Source organism: Protopterus annectens, chromosome 4.part1 (genome assembly GCF_019279795.1).
Source record: "Protopterus annectens isolate FY-2018-M chromosome 4.part1, PAN1.0, whole genome shotgun sequence".
In the NCBI taxonomy this organism is placed as follows: Eukaryota; Metazoa; Chordata; order Ceratodontiformes; family Protopteridae; genus Protopterus; species Protopterus annectens.
Window position 1 is genome coordinate 69988248 of NC_056734.1, and position 23464 is coordinate 70011711.

General features: G+C 38.6%; 1 protein-coding gene across 2 annotated transcripts in view; it reads right to left on the bottom strand.

Moving 5' to 3' along the window:
- Positions 1-23464, bottom strand: part of ZBBX (zinc finger B-box domain containing) — a 2136907-nt gene that overhangs the window by 828662 nt on the left and 1284781 nt on the right. For both annotated transcript variants that reach the window (XM_044069997.1, XM_044069996.1), the window contains exon 13: positions 21174-21253. In XM_044069997.1, coding sequence (XP_043925932.1) covers positions 21174-21253 — 80 coding nt within the window. The remainder of the gene's footprint in view (positions 1-21173; positions 21254-23464) is intronic.

Sequence of the window (23464 nt, forward strand, 5' to 3'; positions counted from 1 at the left end):
GGTGTTGAGTTGTGCAGTCACCTTTTCCGAGACTGCATCAGCTGTATTACCCTGAACAGCATCTCCCAGCTCTTTTAGGAGATCTCGTTGAAGGCGGGTAAAATGTGTCAGATAGTTGAGCAACCTCATGGAAAATGCCGCAGAACTAAATATGCATTTCCCATATCTGTCCATCATCCTAGAATCTCTATTAGGAGGATGGACAGCAGAAGAGGTTTCCGACATCTCTTTCTTGGTGGCCGCCGCCACCACCATGGCATCAACTGGGACTCCTTTTGTAAGAAAAGCCTTGTCAGTGGGGGAAGTAATAAATTTATTGGGCTTCCGTGGAACTGGTTCCACTGAGTCAGGGGATTCCCACGCCCTTCGAGCAACCAGTTCCATCAGCTCATCAAAGGGCGGAGTAACCCAGGAGGTGGATGGTTGAAGGCCAGAAGGCCTTCAGGAGGACCGATTCGTCCTCAGAAGGGGCAAGGGACTGCCAATCATCCCTCTGCCTTAAGATTTCCAATATGTCTGCGAAGGAGACATCTTCTGAGGGGGACCGTGGGGACCCTTCTGATTCCTCCAAGTCGGTATCTGATGTTAGAGATTCCTGTGGGGAATCCAAGTGTCTCCACTTGCATAATCTCTTCCTAGGGACTTCATCGGTGGGGGCATCCGGTGAGGTTCCTAGAGAGGAGGGAACACTCAATGGGGATACCTGAGGCCCTGGATCTCGACGCTTTGTGGGGATCTGCGGGGAAGAGGTAGAACGAGGCCCCTTGGGGGAAGGGGAAGACAGATCCGAGGAGGTAGTGGTCTTGGCAGCCATGACCTTCCTCATGGCATCGAAGGCACCAGAATCCCGGTCTGAGAAGTCCATTGGCTCTGAAGAGACCGACAACTCTCCCCGGACCGAGACCCTCTGCTCCAATCCAGAGGATGGAGCTGAGGCCACCTGCGCCGAAGCCCCAAGTGGAAGAGTCGGAACCGAAGTATCGGTTCGACTCTCCGCAACGGAGCCGGCGAGGGACTGTCGGCCCTGAGATTCCTCGGTCAGGACCGAAGAGATCAAGGTCGATGGAGCCGAGGGAGGAGGATCAAACCTCGGCTCCAAGGGTTCTACCAATATCGGTTCCATCTGACCCGGCTCCGAACGCTTGACTGGCTTCGGAGGAGGAGGTGGAGAAGCCATGAAGGGCATTTCAGGCTTCGAAGTCGAGTGGCTCGAAGCAGGTAGCATTTTGGCCAGGTCCGGGTTCTCTAAGAGCCTCTTAATCACTCAGTCCAGATCCACATCGGAAAGCCTGGAAGAATGAGTCGAGGGATGGGTCGAAGGGGCCGAAGATGGGACCAATTGAAGGAATGGAGACTGAGGGGTCTTCAATATCGGTTCCACAAGTGGACCCCGAGGCAAGGACTCGATACACGGCTCTGAGGGCTCTGAAGCCGATGCACGGACCATGCTAGAGGAACTCGGAGCCGATGACTTGGGCTCCGAGGATCCTTTGGAAGACTTCGACCCCTTCAAAGCCTTGGAAGAGGTGTCAGCCTTACCTAAAGAAACCTGAAATTCAGGCTTCAGGAGTCCTCTACCCACCAGTTTCCTTCACCTTTCCAGGAGGACCCTGGCGCTAAAGGAATGGCAGATACAGCACACCTCTTGTAGGTGTACCAAGCCTAAGCAGTAGACACAGGTGGAGTGATGGTCTGTAACAGACATTTTCTGACCACACACACACCTTTTAAACCCTGATTTTTGTTTTTCTGACATGGTTTAACAATAACAACCCTAAACACTATTATAGGTAAAGATTTGTATAAATGTATATATCTCAACAGTCTACAAATCACATCTAAATATTAAAGTTTTAACAGTCTAATAAACTATACTCCTATAAGCTAAGGTATATATATATATAAAAACTCAGCAAATAGATTACAGGAATAATCCAAACACCAAAATGAATTAACTAGTTTAATAAAGTTTATTCATACAGGTAGAACTTTTATAGTTAATGGTAGGAAGTATCAAATTAAATACAACTTAAACTGTAATTCAAAAATGATAGTGTACATTGCTATGTGTTGCTCATGTCAAGCATATTATATCGGTAAAACGGAGCGACGTCTCTGAGATAGAATTTACGAGCACACTTATGCAATGGGAATTAGCAAAATGGAAAATGCCCTTGCTAGACATACTGCTACACATGCAGGACATAGTTTCATGTTTAAAGCAATAGACCAGATTCAATATAATATTCGAGGTGGTCCGTTGAACTTATTATTGGAAGAATGTGAATTATGTTGGCAAATAAGGCTTAATGCCTTTACTGAACCAGGACTGAATGACCATTGTAATATTTCATGTCTCCTTAAACTAAAAAGTTTGACAAGATAGCGAATTAATAGTATTCTAAAATTTTATATATACAATACTAAATTTGTACTTCATATAGTAATTTTTGACTGTGTACTATAAGAACTGTACAATTTTATTACAATTATAATTTTTGCAAGCTCAGAATTAGTATAAATATCTGTAATCGCGGTGACCATGTGCTTTTATGTTTTACGTTTATATAGATATTTTTATATGTTGTGATTTAAATGGTATTTTTAACAGACTTTATTAACAAGTACTTTTTTATGTTATTGCTTTTACAACTAGTGAATCAATGCACCATGCAGATTGATCATGTGACTCTTTGCGTTTTTAAATAATGATCTCGCTTTTTGTGAGAATGTAATCTGAAGAAGTTACCCCATTGGGAGGTGACAAAAAACGCTTTATTAAACTAGTTAATTCATTTTGGTGTTTGGATTATTCATGTAGTCTATTTGCTGAGTTTTGTCTAAGTTTTTGCTGATATATATAAAAACTACCACTCTAACTGTATATACATATATATGTATATATATATATATATATATATATATATATATATATATATATATATATATATATATATATATATATATATATATATATATATATATATATATATATATATATATATATATATATATATATATACATATATATATATATATATATATATATGTATATATATATATATATATATATATATATATATATATATATATATATATATATATATATATATATATATATATATATATATATATATATATATATATATATATATATATATATATATATAATATATATATATATATATATATATATATATATATATATATATATATATATATATATATATATATATATATACATATATATATATATATATATATATATATATATATATATATATATATATGTATATATATATATATATATATATATATATATATATATATATATATATATATATATATATATATATATATAATAATATATATATATATATACATATATATATGTATATATATATATATATATATATATGTATATATATATATATATATGTATATATATATATATATATATATATATATATGTATGTATATATATATGTATATATATATATATATATATATATGTATATATATATGTATATATAATAATATATATATATATATATATATATATATATATATATATATATATATGTATATATATATATATATATATATATATATATATATATATGTATATATATATATATATATATATATATATATATATATGTATATATATATATATATATATATATATATATATATATATATATGTATATATATATATATATATATATGTATATGTATATATATATATATATATATATATATATATATATATATATATATATATATATATATATATATATATATATATATATATATATATATATATATATATATGTAAAACAACACACACAAAAACGGCTGACAGAGCCCTGTCACGCCCAAAGAAAGGCTTAAGACCTTGAAGAAAAAGGAACTATTAAATGGTTCTAGCAATCTAAACTAACCTGAGTCCTAACACTATACTATTAAACACTCTACTATATATAATAGTTAAACAAGATTTTTTGAAGAAAAAATTAGATATAATAGAAATTTAAAGTCACTGGCCCGAGCTAACTCTGATGAGCTGTTGATCCGTTGCAGCGGCAAACTAGATTTGGGGATTATTAGTAGGGCATCATGGGATATTCACTGGGTCTCGAGCTTCTCTGAGAGTCTGAGCTTGAAAAGCGGCCAATTCGGATTCAGCAATGTGGAAAACAGAGTCATGGACGAGTCCATTGAACCAGAATTTAAATTCCATCCCTCAACTTTTATGTTACCTATGAATAAACATGTCGATAGTTTTGAAAAATGCATTCTTAAGGAACTGCATTTTGGTTTTAACAAACAAGATTTTTCCCTTCCAAATAACCTTACTTTGGCAGAGATGTAAATATTGGATAAACTATGAAGGGATAGAAATCTAGTTATTATTCAAACTGACAAAGGTGGGTCTACAGTAGTGATGGATTGGTCCATGTATGTTGCTGAAGCTAACAGGCAGTTACAAGATGGTAGATTCTATACGGCAATGTCTATTGATCGCACATCTCGATTTAAGGTTGAAATTGATGAGTTTTTGGATACTGCCATGAGGGGATTATTTGTGATAAAACTTGTTTCTATCTTAAAGTTAAAGATCCATTGTCACAATATTTGTATCTCCTTCCCAAAATACATAAAAACATTAGTAATCCATCAGGGCGACCCAAAGTTTCATGAAGGGGCTCTTTAACAGAGCCACTTTCTATTTGACAAACTATCTGAAACCTTTATTAAAGGCAGTTAGGGCTAGAATACAGGATACAATGGAATTTCTTAACATCATATTGGACACTCAATTAGAACTTGGGTGGTTGATGTGTACCCTTGATGCTACATCGTTGTATACCAGCATTCCCCATTGGGCCGGCCTTATGGCTTTGGAATTTTGGTTGGGTGAGTTATCACTGTATAGTCCAGGGTTTAATACTTTGCTTTTATGTTTGACAGAGCATGTTCTTACAAAGAATGCTTTCTGTTTCATTGGAAACTGTTATCTACAACTTAAGGGCACAGCTATGGGTGCTTCATTTGCACCCATTTTACCCCAATTTATTCATGGGATATTTTGAGCATATGATGATCTATAACAACAGTCACAATATATTCACTGAAGAAACTGATATTTGGAGGCGGTTTTTGGATGACTGCTGGATGATCTGGAAATCTGATACTATATATTTACAAGAGTTTGTTCAATACCTGAATGAAAAGAAATGGGGTATTCAATTTACTGTGAATTTTGATATGCAATCTATGCGTTATTCACTTTACAGTGAATTTTGATATGCAATCTATCTCTTTTCTTGATGTGATGTTGAACAGAGAGCCAGATGGTACTCCGGCAAGTTCAGTTTTTTGGAAACCTTACCATTCTAATACTTTGTTGCATGCATCCAGCTGTCATCCAAAACACATTATTCAGAATATTCCCAAATCTCAATATATGGGAACTCGGCGTATATGCTGTACTAACCATGATTTTTCATATTTCAACACACAGTCGACATCTCGTTTCATAGAACGTGGTTATCCGTCAACATATTTATTGAAAACCAGTAATGAAGTCAGCAAGATTCCTAGGAAGGAATTACTTACAAACCACAGTCAGAGGCCCAATTCGGACCTTAAAATTAGATTTGTAATCACATTTGCTAGGAACACAAATCAGTTCATGAATGTGGTACAACATTGGGACATACTTTTAGCAGATGATCAGTTATGTGAATTGTTGGATAACAGATGTTCATTCTCCTTTCGCAGAGGGTGGGCATTTCAGTTTTTATAAACATCACCCCCATTCCACCAACATGATTCAAAAAACATTAGCTGGAATAAATGGACAGGGTGTTTCTCCTGCAGTCAATGTACTTTTTGCAAATACATTGTTAAAACCAAAGAATTTACCAGTAAAAAAATACGCCTTGTATTTTTCAGATAAATACACTTGCCAACTGCAGCAGTGATTAGGTTGTTTATCTTGCTGTATGCATCTGTTTAGCATTTTATATAGGCCAGACCACAAGACCCATGAAGCTACACATTTCTGAACATCTCAGCAATGTCAGGAACAAAGTTCTTAATAATGCATTATATAAACACACCACTGGCCATGACACTGCTAAATTTCAATTTATTATAATTGACAAGGTGTGTGGTCACAAATTCTCTAAGGCTGGTTGTCATGATATACTTAATAAGAAAGAGAAGGCTTGGATAGTGAGATTGGGGGGATTATTCCCACCTGGTCTCAATGATCATTTATAATAATATTAATAACAATATTTTTTATGTTCTGTTAAGATATTTTTATTTTTTCACTTTTACTTTTGTGGGTGCAATCTGACTGTTGGTAATAGCTTTGTCATTGCCTATAAATAGACCAATGATCAGAGTTGTATTTATACATTGATAAAGGCCTTTGGCCGAAACTGTTCTGCAACTGTGGAGACTTATTAAAAGTGTTTTTACTCCCATTTGTGTGCTGGCTGCTGCTTTGACAATTTGATTGCCTTTTCCAGCCTTTGCACCAACTGTGTGAGTGGAGGGTTTGTTCGTTGGAATTACTGCAGGTTCTGAAACACCTTTGACTACTAATGTTCATTTTTCTTCCTCTCTGGATGCAGCCAGCGTTTCTAGTGACAATGGCATGACTGCTGTATCTAACTCACAAGTTGTGAGACCTAAGACCATAATGTCCTTGCCAAATGATAAATTTGTTGCTTTAAACTTGCCTCTTCCCACAGGGAATATCAGGAGGAGGCAGAGATCGAAGGGAGGAAGCATCAGAAACATTCAAGTGGACAACTGAACATTCCTTCAATCAAGCAGTTTTGGAGCACAGTGAAGGACAACTGGTACACAATTTATCATATGTTTCTTTAACTGATGTTCAATTACAAGTCCTTGACAAAGGACTTTCTTTTATACCTACAGCTAAGTACTGTTTTTAATGGTGTGATGGTAGATCTGATGTTGTTCTGTCGTAATTTGATGTTGAATTGTTTTCTGATTCTTCTTTGCAACCTTCTGTATTGAGGAAACCAAGTGTATTTTGTCCTGATTTTCATCCTTTAATAAAAGCATTTTTGCAAATGTGTGAGCATGATTTATTACAGTATTATAATGATCCAGTAAATATATGTAATAGGTTTTATAACCTTACAGCTACTGAATTTTCTGCTCTACAACAGTTAAAAGCTAATGAGGACATTACTATTTCCCCATCTGATAAAAGGGGAGCTATAGTGATTCTTAATCGTAAAGATTATATAAAAATATGACTTTAAGTAAATGTAATAGGTTTTATAACCTTAGAGCTAGTGAATTTTCTGCTCTACTAGAGTTACAAGCTAATGAGGAAATTATTATTTTCCCATCTGATAAAGTGGGAGCTATAGTGATTCTCAACCGTGAAGATTATATAAAAAATATGACTAATGTTGTCAGATAATAGTACTTACAGACTCACTAATCTTACAGAGATACAAAAACATATAAATAATATTTATTGTGAGTTATTTGACTGTATGGCTTCCAGGTATTACAGTAAGGGGTTATAGGACTTCTGTATTGTTGAGAAACTCTTAATACCCCTTATAAAGGGCTTACCTAAAATCCATAAATCTTTATCTGACCCACCCTATAGGCCAACTGTGGCAGGGCGAGCTTGAGCCACAGAGCCCATATCCATTTATTTAGAAAAAAACTCTACATCCTTTATTAATAAAGTCATCCACTATTATAAAAGACACACAGCATTTTCTTACTATGTTGTATGGTAAGTTACAGAAGGTGCCATTGTGTGCTAGAGATACGTTAGTTGCTATGGATCTATGTTCATTATTTACATACATACCAAATGATGTAGGCATCCAATATATGAGAGATTTCTTGCAAGGACATTGCGATTTTGACAATGGATGCATACAGACTATCTGTATGTTGATGGAACTGGTGCTTGATAATAATGTATTGGTGTTTTAAGGGAAATTTTATATTCAACAATATCGAGTGGCCATGGGCACATCATGTGCCAACTCCTATCCTAATATTGTAATGGCACAATGGAAAGATACTGTGTTGTTGAATAATGTTAGTTATAGTAGAAATTTGTTACATTATAGTTGTGTTGTGGATGACATTTTTTATCGAGAGGTTCCAAAGAACTATCTGAGCAGTTTCTTTTTTAATGAGAGTACCTCTTTCTTGAAGTTTACTACACGTACATCTATTTATGAGACTGATTTTTTACATGTCAAGCTAACAAGAGAAGGGCATGTTTGGCACACTCAGGTTTACAGGAAAGAATGCAGGAAGAATAACCTCTTATCATGCTCTGGTATGCATCCTACATATATATTTAAAAATATTTTGAAAGGACAGGCTCTATATACTTCTAGACTTACCACCAAAGATAAAAAGAAGTTATGTACCTACCATAACGTTCCATGTTAGTTGTCTTCTTCTCGCCTTCTTTCTTGCTGGTTGGGTTCGGAGCTGATCCTTGGCTCCGACTTGGCCATCTTCAAAAGCTCGAGAGCTGCTTACTGGCTCGAGGCCCCCCTATATCCCATGATGCCTGGCGCTAGATACCCAGAGCTCATTTGGTAAGTCTAACTGCAGACATAATAATAAAGGAATCCTATCCTAGAATGCATAAATCCTACTGGAGAGACTACTAGTCAGAAAGGAACAGCCAGAGAAGACTCGGCCAGTGAAAAATCAAGAAGAACTCTTCTCGGTCCACTAGGATAGGGGGATGGAGGGTGGGACGCAAGAGAGAAGGCGAGAAGAAGACAACTAACATGGAACGTTATGGTAAGACATAACTTCTTTATGTTAAGTTGTATCTCGCCTTCATTCTAGCTGGATGGGACAGTGTCCCTAGCACCTAAATCCTGGGTGGCTCATCGGAAAAGACTTCAGAACAGTGGAACCAAAGTCAGCTCTGCTCCTGGAAACCAAATCCAACTTGTAATGCGAAATGAAAGTATGTGGGTTGGCCCATGTAACCGCAGTGCAAATAGATTCCATGGGCAACCTAGCCTAAAAGGCCACCAAAGTAGCTAAATCTCTGGTGGAGTGACCTTTTGGTTTAACTGGCAATTTTTTATTCCTCAGTTGATATATGAATGTGATGATAGAAGTCAACCACCTGGATAAGGTTACTTTAGAGACCGGAAGACCTTGTTTACCTACTGCATAAGACAGGAAAAGTTGATCTGATTTTCTAATGTCCTTGGTTCTATGCAAATAAAAGCATAGCTGCCTGTGAACATCTAACTGATGCAACTTATATTCCGCCCTGTTGGAGTGGTTAGGGAAATACACAGGAAGGTCTATGGACTGATTCAAGTTACTCTTTGAAAAGACCTTAGGAAGGAAGGACGGATTAGTCCTAAGAGCAACCCTGTCATTGTTGAACACGAGGTATGGGATACGAATAGAAAGAGCCTGTAGTTCCGAAACTCTTCTGGCTGAAGTAACAGCTACCAGAAAAAGGGTTTTCCAAGATAAGAACTTCAATGAACAAGAAGCTGCAGGTTCGAAAGGGAGCAAAATTAGAGAAGCTAAAATCAAATTTAGATCCCACGGTGGTGGAGGATCTCTCACTGGGGGCCTGAGCAGAGTGGTTCCTTTGAGAAAGGCTTTACACAGCTTATGAGACGTGATATTGTTTTCCGACAGGCCAATGTGAAAATTTGATATTGCAGCTAACTGAACTCTAATTGTAGCGGAAGCGGACCCAGCATGGAATAGTTCCGCAAGAAATTCCAAAATGTAGTGTACAGGGGCTGAAAAGGGGTCTATACTTTTAGCCTCTGCCCAGGAAGAAAAACGTTTCCACTTACTAGCGTAAGTTTTTCTAGTCATAGACTTGTGTGATGACAAAATGATTTTGCGCACAGAGGGGGAGATATCTGGAAGCCTGGCTAAAGTTGGAAGTGGAGCAACCAAGCTGTGAGCTGGAGAGAGCGTAGGGATTGGTGCAGCCCGCCAGATTGATGAATCAGGAGGTCTGGAACTAGGTCCAAAGTCCAAGGCTGCTCGAGAAGACAGCGATGCAGGAACGGGAACCATATTTGTCGAGGCCAGTAAGGAGCAATGAGGATCATTTTGCAACCCAACATGGTAGCTTTCTGAATTAGCTTTGGGATTATGGGAAAAGGAGGGAATGCATAAAGAAGTCCCTGAGGCCAATCGTGGACTAGAGCGTCTCTGGGAGAGTGCCCGGGAAGTGGAAGGAGAGAGAAGAAATTGCTGCACTTGCTGTTGAAGGGAGTTGCAAAAAGGTCGCAGCAAGGTTGGCCCCATTTGAGGAAGATTTGGTCCGCAACTACCTGGTTCAGAGACCACTCGTGAGGCATGAGAATTGCTCTGCTCAGTCTGTCTGCTATGATGTTGGACCTCCCAGGGATGTGAGTTGCAATCAGAAACTGTTGGGAAGAGATCGCCCACTGCCAGAGTCTGAGTGCTTCTCGGCATAAGGGGTAGGACCTGGTTCAGCCCTGCTTGTTGATGTACCACACTACAGACATATTGTCCATTTGAATTGCAATGGTCCCGGTAGGAAGAGAGTCCTGAAGAGCCTGCAACGCTAAGAGCATGGCCCTCATCTCCAAGACATTTATGTGCAGATGGTACTCGTGAGGTTGCCAGGTGCCTTGGACTGTTCTGCCCTGATAATGCCCCCCCCACCCGATCAGGGAGGCGTCCGTGGTCACCGTAGCAACTGGAGGGGGGAGAACAAATGGTCTGCCGTGGAGCACTGATGTGGAGACCATCCACCACGCAAGGTGCTTCTTGCATGCTTGTGTGATCATAATCATGTAAGACATGGGAAGCTGCTGGAAGGACCATTGGGTGAAAAGAAGCCACTGGAGAATCCTCATGTGAAAACGAGCTAGAGGGACAAGTATGATCGCTGCTGCCATGAGACCCAGAGTTTGAAGGACAAACCTGGCTTGAATTATTTTGCATGCTAATAAAATCTTCACATGCTGACGAATCACTAACACCCTGTCTGGTGGGAGGCTCGCTAACATGTCTTTGGTATTTAAATTTGTGCCTATAAAGGTGACAGATTGACAGGGTGACAATGCAGACTTTTCGAAATTTATTGTGATACCTAGCCTGGAGCAAGTGTCGATAGTGCAGTCTCTGGCTCGCAGAAGGTGATGTCTGGTGGTAGCAGTGAGGAGCCAGTCGCCGAGATATGGAAACACCTGGAATCCTTGACGTCTCAGGTGAGTGGTAACTACTGCCATACATTTGGTAAACACCCTGGGGGCTGTGGTGAGACCAAAGGGCAGAGCTCTGAACTGATAATGGCTGGCTCCCAGCTGGAAGCGAAGGAATCTTCTGGAGCGTCTGTCCATTTTGATGTGGTAGTACGCATCCTGAAGATCTATAGAGCACATCCAATTGTCCTGACCCAGGAAGGGCAAAATGGACTGTAGTGTGACCATCCGGAACTTCGTCCTTTGTACAGACCTGTTCAGTCTGCTGAGATCCAGAATGGGTCTCCAGTACCCTGTCTTTTTTGGTACCAAAAAGAACCTTGAGTAAATTCCGGATCCTTGTTGGTCTGCTGGGACTTGCTGGATGGCCCTTTTTCTTAGCAGTTTTGAGACTTCTTGAACTGCTTAGTCCCTTAGATTGGGTGGAACATCTGGAAGGGACTTGTTTGATCTTAAGGGGGCATGAATGAAGGGAATTCTGTAGCCTCCGGTTATGACGGACTGTACCCATTTGTCTTGTGTTATGTCTTGCCAGGCTCTTGGGTACAGCAATAATCTTCTCCCGACTGCCTCCAGAGGTGGGCAGCCGGGCAACCCTTCAGGGATGCTGGAAGGGCTTCTAAGAAAAAGATTCTCTGCTGCCCTGATTTTGCGGACCCCCTCTGCCACGAGGGCGGCATCTGTTATTGCTCCCTCCTCTGCCCCTGGATGGGAACTCACCACGTGTGTCCGGCAAGGCTCCCTGGGATTTCCAGAACCACATCTTTCCACTCTTCTGACCCTTGGGATATGGTCCGGAAGGAGTGGAAAAACGGACTCCTACGGCAGAGAGTCTTGCCTTCCTGCTCACACCTGGTAAGGGTATCCTTCACCTGTGATCCAAAGAGAGAGGAACCATCAAAAGGGGTGTTGGTGAAAGACACTCTGAAAGGTTCCGCAAAGTTACATAGCCGCATCCAAGCATGCCTCCTTAGGGCCACGCCTGTGCCTGCGACTCTACTCACACCATTGGCTGCATAGGAAATGAGCCTCATGGAGGAGTTTACCACTGAATTAAGAGTCGCCAGCTGGGAGGCTGCCTTAGCCTGGGCCCCCTCAGCTGATGGATCTTGGAGGGTATCTCCAAGCTCTTTCAGGAGATCCCTCTGAAGACGGGTAAAGTGACACAGGTAAATCAGGGACCACATGGAAAAGGTCGCTGAAGAGAACATCCGCTTCCCATATCTGTCCATTGTCCTGGACTCCTTGTTAGGGGGATGGACAGATGAAGTTTCAGACAACTCCTTCTTTGTGGCTGCCGCTACCACCATAGCATCACAGGGGACACCTTTGGTCAAGACTGTTTGTCCTGCGGTGCAGTAATGAATTTGGCAGGTCTTCTAGGAGTTGGTTCCACTGTGTCTGGAGCCGTCCACGCCTTCCGAGCCACCACAGACATCAGTGGGTCGAAAGGCGGAGACACCCAGGAGGTGGAAGGTCAGGATCCAAACGCGTCCAGGAATACCGACTCATCCTCGGAAGGGCTTAGGGCAGTCCAGTTCTCCCTCTGCCTAAGCATCTCAAGGATGTCTGAGAAGGAGACATCTTCAGAGGGGGATCTGGGGCACCCTTCCGATTCCTCTAAGTCGGTATCCGATGTGACACACTCGGGGGAGTCAACATGCTTCCTCTTGCATTTCCTCTTGTGAGGTGGCTCCTCTGAATGATCAGGGGAGGCCTCGGAAGAGGAGGATACACCCAAGGGAGTGTCCTGGAGCAGTGGATCCCCACACTTGGAGTCTTGAAGAGGGGCAGAGGGTGACGCAGGCACCCTAGGGGGAGGAGCCGATGGGGTTGATTGTGGGACTGACTAGGGGGCCAGTACACTCATCACCTCGAAGGCATCCCTGCCTGGACGCAGGGAAGGCTCCAGTTCCAAAGAAACCAGAACCCCTCCCCACACCGAGGGGGATGGCTGCAAGGCAGATGTGGGAGCCGAGCTCACCTGAGTCGAAGCCCCGAGGGGGAGAGCGGGGTTGGACAAGGGTCCAATGCCACTCGGCCCCTCGGAGCAGACGAGGAAGTCTCGGCACCCAGATCCCTCCAGGGAAGGTACCATGGAAGGGATCGGAGCCAACGACGGAACCGAAGGAGATGGTATTAGAGCTGAAGGTTCCACGACTCTGACCCCAACGAACTCCGGCTCCGAGCTCATAGGATGAGTCGGAGGAGGAATATCTACGGAGCCAACACCTGATGAGGGGGGCTAGACAACATTTTGGCTAGGGCCTGCGATTTTAACAGCCTACTGACCACTCTTTCCAAGTCATGGTCCGAAAGTCTAGAGGACCGAGAAGAGTGGGATGAGCGATGATTACACTCTGATTGGAGCAGAGACGACTTTCGGAGCCGAACATATCGACTCCAGAGAAGGAGACCTGGATCTTTTTCGACTCTCAGACGGCTCCAAAGAACGTGTCGGAGCCCACTGGGTGGGAGGAATATCGGTTCCAGCCAGAGCCGAGATGGATTGTATGGCTTCACCCAATGATTGCTCCGAACTGGGAGTCGAAGGTTTAGGTGGCATGGAAGATTTCATGGACTGGGCCTTTGCCGGTGAATCTTGGGGTTTAAGCAAACCCCTCAGAATCAATTTGTTTTTGCGCTTCTGCAGGACTCTTGGACTGAAAGCATGGCAAATCGAGCAAGTGTCCTGCAGGTGCACGGCGCCCAGACAATAAACACAAGGTTGACCATCTGTCAGAGACATCTTCTGACAGCATGAGTCACACTTCTTGAATACGGACGGTTTAGGATCCTTGGACATCCTGGAAGAAAACCAAGGACAAGAAACACACACAGAAGGTTAAGTACTAACCAGTAAAAATTGCAGACTACAGTTACCACAACCAAAAAACTACAAGCAGTACTACAAACACTACAGATAGCTATCACTAAACACTAACAGTGATACTAAGGAAATTATTTTATATATATATATATATATATATATATATATTTTTTTTTTTTTTTTTTTTTTTTTTGAGGTAAGGAAAGAGAGAGAAGGGGAGGGGAATCTCTCTAACTTAAATGAGTTTCTTGGGGAGAAGTAATCGGGATCTAGAGAAAACTAACTACAATACAACAGTCTGATCTAACGACTAATTCTACACTAAAAACTAACAGTTTTGACATGAAAAATAGAATAATAATAAAGTTTTATACGACCTGAGCCAGTAGAACAACCTCGCAACAGAAGCGGCAAACGAGATCTGGGTATCCAGTGCCAGGCATCATGGGATATAGGGGCATCTTGAGCCAGTAAGCAGCTCTCGAGCTTTTGAAGATGGCCGAGTCGGAGCCAAGGATTGGCTCCGAACCCAACCAGCAAGAATGAAGGCGAGATAGACAACTTAAAATTACAATGTTCCAGCAAATAGCCTTATTAAAGAAAAAGTTTAGGGATAGAAGCTATACTGAGGCTGAATGCGATGAACATTTACAAATGGCCCATAGGGAAAGGGAAGGTAGAGGTAAACCTTATTTCTCAGAAAGGAATATGCCACCGGTTAACAGGATAGATGGTTATCGCAAAAAAGAATGTAGATTATGTCTACCTAATACCTCTGACAATAAGAAAGTTATGGCTATTATTCATAAGAACTGGCATGACCTAACAGCAAATAGTGGGCTACAGCAAGTTGTGGGGGCATATCCTAAAGTTATTTATAAAAATTTGAAATCACTAAAACATAGGCTCTGCCATAGAACTGGCATGGTAACCAGCAAAACTATTTCTAAGAGACAAGGAACATTTGGTTGTTGACATTGCCAGTTTTGCAAGTATATTGTCAATAAGAACATTTTATACATCCTGATACAAATAAAGAATATTTTTAAGCATTATGCTGATTGTTCAACTGCTAATGTTATATATTTAGCTCAATGTGTTTAATGTTTTAGTTTCTATGTTGGCATGACTACTAGACCATTATCAGGAAACACATATATCACAGTAACACTACAGACACCAGAAGTGCTGTTGCGAAACATATTGTTGAAGAAGGTACCATTCATAGATTTGTATTTTTCACCATAGAAATCTTGCCAAGCACTATACAGTTGGGGAATAATAGGAACGCACTTGAAAAGACAGAGCAAAAATGGATTGTTTTGCTACAAGCTGACAAGTTTTATTTTTTCTGTTGTTTGTTTTTTGAACATTTAAGTAGACTGATGAGTGTTTATATAGTACTTAAAGTTTTTCATTGCAAACTTCACATAAGGTGTATACTTGTTAACTATGTGGATGGCAGGAATGTTTCAGCCTTTGTTGATGCAGTCCTACATTAAATTTCCCAAAACATCAGTATATTTGCAAAAGCATGATGAAATGCTTTATGTATGATGCATATTACACTGTTTAGATATCTATAATATATGTCTTACTTATTATATCTGAGATCTATTATATAAGCTGTGATTGGAACATACTAAAATATACTTATTTTACTAAAGTGTTAGGTTACTTTAAATAACTTGGTTTCCACTAATTATTTAATTGGAGGGAAAAAGTTGCTAGCAGTGATTGGTTTAACAGTGTTTAATATGTTTAGGCTTGTGATAAAATTTTATGTCTGATAAAGCACAGGGGTACTACTCGAAAGTGCTTACATGTTTTTTACTAAATAAATTGTTTGCTTTTATGCCATTTGTGTCCTTTGCCTGCTTGAATTTCTTGCACCTATTATACATGACAACTTATTTGAATGTGTACTTTCAGATTTTGTGTGACATGCACACGCTGTTTGGGAGGTAGTTGTTTTTTGTCATCTCCATTTCAACCTATGTTACATTTTTCAAGACTTTTTGTTCTAATAAACACCCTCAAAATAAATGAATAAATAAAATTAATAAATAAATACATCCTCAAAACAATTCATAACACATTAACTTAGAACAAACACATAAAACTATGTACAACTTCAAAAAAATGAAGTTTAGCCATCCATATATGAACAACTGCCCCAAATCAACTGCACCCGCAAGGATTACCTAACCTAAAATTAAGCTTAACCATGCTAAAGCCATTGTTACAAACTGTGCTCTCACCTACACTGATTGGTGTTTGTTCTTTTCTAATCCCCATTCCCCTCCCAGATGTGAAAAACAGATGGTATGGTTTCAGAAACATTAACTTTTAGTTTTAAGAAAAAGTACACTGGCTATAATAAATCAAAATTGTAGAATGCTCTATTAAATGCATTGAAGTGTTAAGGCTGCTAGGGAAAACGTTACCTCTTATTCACTTCCAATAATTTCAAACTTTATTTTTACTGAACTTCTTTCCCATGTACCTTCAAATTTTGCATTTCCCTCAGCAAAGAAATGCTCAGAATTCTCAAGATTAACTGCCTGCATCTGCAGACAGCTCATCACCATGGAAACAGTTAGCAGTGAGAAAAAATACAGCTAACAATTCTACAGAAGCATGAAGGAATCTGTCAATTTCATCCAGAACAAAACAGAAGACAGTGAGCAACTGTCTTCAGCTACAAACTTCTTAACTCCCACTGAACATTTGCTAAAGGAAAAAAACATAAGCCAATATCACTGCATATTTAAGGTTTTCATTAGTTTGTCTTGTTTTTAAAGCCTACTTCTTACAAAAAAAAAAAACACTTGATTTTAAGATTAATCCAATGGCATTAATGTAGATATTCACCACTGCAAAAATAACAGAAAATACCTCAACTCTACATATAATATAGTCAGTGCACTTTTACACCCCACCCCCACCCTAAGCAGCCCAATATTGAAGCATATTAACTTAAACTTACTTTTGAGCCTTTCTCCTCTTTTCACACTGTAAAGTCTATATTTCTTACAGCCATAATGTTACTTGTTTACTTTAACATTTTTATAACATACAACAAAAAAGATTCACCCCACCTGCACATATAAAATACACCTGACTACATAATACACAAAACTGCTTTACTATATAACATGCAGTTTAAAACATGAATGTTTTATAGAAATACTACTAAAACAAAATTTGTTTTACTTACAATTATTTTTTCTTTTTAGTATTCTTAAACATTAATAACAAAGTGGGGTATGTGCTTTACAGTGTACCCACAAGTCAAGAAAAATATAATCTTTCTCAGTCACTTTGTCTTGCAAAGCCATATTTCATAAATCTGACTGATGAGTTATAATCTTACATTTATTCACTAATTTCAGTGTTGCTGGTCGTCTTCATATTCATCTCTCTCTGCCAACACCAGCCTCTGGTTGAAGTCCAAGGTATTACTGATTCATGTCAACTTTAGCATTTTTTTTCTGTCCTTTGGAACACTAGAAAAGTCTCTCTATGATCTTTATTATCAGAAGAATGAGAAGCAGAGTCCCCCTTCTGTTTGATGGCCCACATTTTGTTTAATAAATATTTGTATTTTCTTCCCTAGCCTGTTGTACAACAAAAAATGTATTTGACACTCTAGGGAAAAAAATCCTTAAGACAGTTGGATACACATGCCTCTCGACATTTAATGATTGCTGGGATAAATTTGTTTCTCTTCAGCCTGGTGTACAGTGAATAATCATTTTCCACAAACACTCTTGTCTCTACTTTTAATACAAAACTGTGGAAGACGGGGAAAGTAAGGATAAACTCTTTCTGTTGGTATGACTGTATCTTTACCAGTACAAGTCGTGGTTGCTTTCTCGTGGGTAGGTTTCGAGCACAGACTCAATGTGTCCTTAGAATTTACAAATCTTTCTGTGGATCACCAGTCCAGTTGCTTATTTGTGATTTCATAAAATGTAGTTTGTTCCTTCCAGTTCCTGGTACAGCAGAAAATTTCAGGTTTTCCCTGCACACTCTCTTCCCATTTTTAATCAGCTCTTCTTGAGAAGTCTCATACTCAGCCAGCCTTTTCTTTATTTCAACATCAGATTTTTGCAGTTTTATCACTTCATCTGAATAGCTGCTTAAAGGGTCTCCTGTTTTTCCAGCCTTTTGTTATTTGAATTGATATACTCCTGCAATGTTTTATTTATTTCAGTCACCTCTGAATACATTTCACTTATCTTTCCTCTAAATTACTGGAAGCCATCTCTTGTACCAAAGCTGAAGCTTGAACTGATTTTTGCTGAACAGATGCAATGTCAATGTTTTTTCTTCACTTTTTCTAGTTAATTTTCTTTCAGGTTCTCTAAAGTTCTTCTTTGTTGGCATCCAGGCAGTGTTCTTACTAGCCAGTAACTTAATTTTACTCAAGCTGGCAGAATTATTAGCTCTTATTTCTTAGTTTCTTTTTTTCACATTAGGAGAGCTGAAATTAAGCTGCTGATCAGTGCGCAGGCATTTGAAGCCCCCCCCCATATACTTATGCACCCTAGTAGTCACACTTGGGTTCATGCAACTCCATTTGTTCCTATACATTCCATAATGTGGAAGAAAACTGTAGCAGGAGGTTGTATGTGAGTCATGTCTACTAATTGCAATTCGAGGAAGGAAACTCCTTCCATTGATCTAGGAAAGGAAAGACAATTTTCTTCATTCCATGGAGAAATATGAAGTCCTGCAATCTATACAGTTTACAGTTTCACTGAGTTTACTGTAATGTATACAGTTTATATGGCATTTGAAGGACATCAAGTAGATATACCATCAGGTTTTCAGCAACTAGTCCTCTTTCATGTATGCTATCAGCTTTACCACAATTAAAGTAAGGAAGAAAAGAAGAGTAAACTCTCTCTATTAGAAAAACTGCAAAACTATGTGCTTTTCAGTCTGCTTGCTTGTTTATTTCTTTTTTTCCCTATCTACCCATACTATCACCGTCGCTTCCTCACCCAGCTTAAGTATTTATTTCCTCACTAGCTGGCCATAGCCACAAAGTAGATCTAATGTCCTCTCTCTACACTGTGGGTATACTATAACACAACCTGGAAAAGGAAATATGCATAGCCTTTGAAATGCTAAAGTGTTCTGGTGCTAGGCTCATGGCTCATATACATTAGATGTACTATAACATTTTAAATATTCCAACACTATGACACTGGTTATGACTGTAATAGTGAAATTTTGAGTTAACAGTAACTGGATATAAATGTGATGTACACAAACTATACTTTACCAGCAAATTTTAAACTTAACGTGCATCAATAAGTTAGGTCATAAAAAGCTTTCCACCAAAAATTAAAAAAGTCTTAGGAAAGGTACCTTGATGAAAAGTCTAATGTGATATTCCTACATGCATTACTAAAAATCCAACAAACACAGAGTATTGAGTGTAGCACCAAACCATAAAGAAATAAAATGCAGTAAATTCCAAAACCAAGACTTTTATAGATAATCCAGCACAATACGAGTCTCTAAATTATTATGTTGAGCACTTTCATACTTGCAAAATCTGTGCTGTAAACTTTATCAAAATATAAAGCACCTGCGCTCAAAGTACCATTTAAATAACTTACTAATCACTCAACAAGCAAAAACACGTAATACACACAAATAAAATAAACATTAATACTAAAGTCTAAAATCAGTATTATTGTAGTTGCGTGAAGTCTGCAGTACAGATTTTGCAGGGACAAAAGCACTCAACATAATAAAAATGAATAGACTTGCATTGTGCTGGATTACCTACAAGGGTGTGGTTTTGGAATTGACTGTTTTACTTCTTGTACCTAGATGCAGATTCAGTGTGTTGGGACATAACAGGGAAGATGCAATAATTTTCTGAAAAATAGATATAATGCATGTATTATGCATTCATATTTGAATATGACAATACAGACTTATTAGTTTATAGCAGCATTATCTTCCCTTGGAGACAAAAATGCAGGATGGGCTCCTTTAAGCTTTTCTTTTTAGCTAACTTTAGATGTTGCTGGTCCAATTTTGAGACCACCATTAAACATAAATAAATGGAAATGACTATACAGCCGATATAAAATTAGATTACATTAGTGAGCCAAAATCCATTAACATAGTCACAAATTATATACTGTCAATGGGAGGAACTTAGATGAGATTCATCAGTTAGCAGCAATTAACAAGATCAACCTGTCCTGCAGCTAATGTGTAATATCTATAATAACTAACAGTAGCAAAGCCCCTGGGAAAATGTATTCCTGGTTGCATTTTAGATCCACTGTTAAAAGACATTCACTGAGAAAATATCTGTGACAAATATATTCACAGAACTCTTCTAATATTGATGCATGCAGTGGGCTATTGTTTGCCATATCTGACAGTCAAACTGCAAAAAAATACCAGCTAGACTGATAAATAAAAGATCAGCAGCTTCTCATGAACTGACATATAGGAATTGACTGAGAAACACAGCAATAGCTGTTCAAGATGACTGAAATCCTGGGCTGCTGGAGAGGACACCTGCAAAAAATATAAACACAAACAAATGAAACCTAGATTTCTTCTGCAGTTTCTCATCTGGTTCTGCTTTGCAAAATTAGGTGGAAAAACAGTTCATTCAGAATAAACAAATCCCATCAACTACAGCAAAACAGAAGAAATGGTTTAATAAGCTGATGAACATTAAGTACTACCAAACTCACTGAGAAGCAAACTTTAAATTGTGTGTACCATATACATAAGATGAAGACTTTGCAGAATATCAGCTTGACGGAACCCAGATGTACCAGTATGAAAACTAGCAAAACATTCTTCTCATCTGCATCAATTCGTCTCCTTATTTTTCTGCATCAATTCATCTCCTTATTTTTCTGCAAGTTCAGGGTACCGACACAACGGGCACAGAAAAGTGCACGATACAAATAAAACAAAACTCATACACTGTTCAAATAAAATATCAGAATTCATCTTTGCTACATCAGTAGACATTTACATTTCATTCAGATCATGATTGAATACAGACAAATAAAGCAAATTACCTCTGTTCAGTTTCTGAGTCACTAGAATCAACCTCTTCCACTATACAACTAGTTAATTCTTCAGATCCCCAGTCACCTGTCTAAAAAAATTAATAAAGGTTAAATTAAAATGTCATGTTATATAACGAAGTCCTATGTATGAATAAGGGAGTGCAATAAACGCTACATAAACATCTCAAAAGCTTAAAGAACCAGTATTTTATGAAAAAAATGAAACACAAAGAAATATTACATGAGATTCCAGTCAAATGAAGCTATTAAGCAAACTAGGACATTTCCAAATGACATGTACGTCTAATCAGCCAAACAAATCATAGCAAATTAGAGATATGTTATTACTTGTAGTATCAGCTGATTTTTGTAATAGACTACCTGCAGTGGGTAATTAATGTGTTCTCTTTCTTGATGGCTTTTTTTTTTTTAGCAAAATTCTTCAAAATTCTCAGTTTTCCTTATTTAGGGTGCATGCACACTGCCCTCTGGCACATATCAGAGCATCAGCGTACCTGGCTGCATGCCCCACAGTACTGCTCCCAAACCAAGATGAGCAGTACTTGAAACATAAAAAGAAATATGAAAATAGTCCTGAATAAATCATGTGCCATCCTTGGCAGACAAAAGGTTTATCTTACTATTTTGTACTTAATTTAACTGCTTTATCTGCTGATCTTTGCACTTTAAATCCTTTCCAAGTACCTTGATATTGAACTGTTTGCTGACAGCTGAGATCTGCCCTTTTGAGAAGGTTAACTGGCAGTATTACTGTGTAATTTGCTACTTTGTATTTTTTGTTGATACTTATCTGTTGTATTCCTGCAATTTTGGCCCTGCTAAAGGGCACAGTTTCCTTTGTTTTAAGTGCCTACATAAATCTGGCCTGTTTGTGAGGCACTTGGCTGATTTCCACAAAGCTCAGCAACGCCTATTGCCTCAGAAGTGATTTCCTTGCATCATCTGCCATCTAGGCACAAGCTAAGTACTTATATTTAAAAATTATAGCTCTAAAATCTATTTTAGTGATCAACTACTGATTTTTAGTTTTATTTGTGCATTTATTTTGTACTCAAGGCTGAAATTATTGCATTCGCTCAAATTGCCTTGCTGTGTTCTGATGGCTTGAAATCACCTTGTCGAGCTAATTTCTTAAAGTTGCTTTCTGGCAGCATACAATCCCAAATCAATCTCTTTTTGTGCTTTTACATTAAGAGGACTGGGATATTCCATTCAGTGGTAGTAGGTGGTGGCCTTGTCTATCCGAGATGGAAAATACAGAAGTATACCTATACAACTAGTACTATGACTGTAACCTGCAACTTAGTAACACATTGCACAAAGTTAACCTCAGAGCAGTTAGCTTATGCATCAGTTAACACTAATACCATATTCAATCACTATTCAACACTATTCCGTAACCCTAGAGACCACCCTAAGAGACCACTATAAAACCTAGTCCTCAAACCCAAATTGCATATCCATGTTCTGGACCTATATTAGAGTAGGCTATTTCCAAACATCTCTGTATCCAGTTTAGTGGATATGAGCATCCTGAGACAATGTAGCAGTTCTCTCATGTTCACTGACAACCATTTAATCCTTAAAGAAACTAACAGTATGTAAGAGATGTACTTACACAATTTCCTTGTAGACAAAAATGCTACATACAAAGTTATAAGAACACTACATTCAACATACTGTGCCCACACACACAGACCTTCTTATGCTAAGGCACTGAAAAACAATCTCCCCAAACCTCCTAAGCCTGCAAACAGCAATATCTATCCTCAGCAATCTCTAAAGCATACACTAAAAGCAACAACGAACACTGCACATAAACCTACACCCAATGGGCCTCCAAAAACAAAGCCAATAAGACAAGCAAACAATTTACCCAGGACTCGTCATAGGGGACTCCACTGTATGACACATGGACGACCCACTCACCAGATTAGACAAGATGATGATTATGGTCTGTTGCTTACCTGAAGCCAGGATCCATCAAGTTACACACACGCTCAAATCATTGCACCACAGGTACCAGTATGATTCCATCACAGGTCATGTGGGTGTAAATGATCTGAGACATACCTCTCCGGATTATATGAAGAAAGACATTATAGGCCTTTCTGAATATGTGCCTCAGATCAGTATGTGCCTTTAGTGAGCAGAATCCAACCTTCACCAAGGATGATGCCACAGTATGAACAAAAAAAGACTGACTGACTTAAAAAGAAGTTATGTACTCACCATAACATTCCATGTTTGTTGTCCATAATCTCGCCTTCATTCTTGAT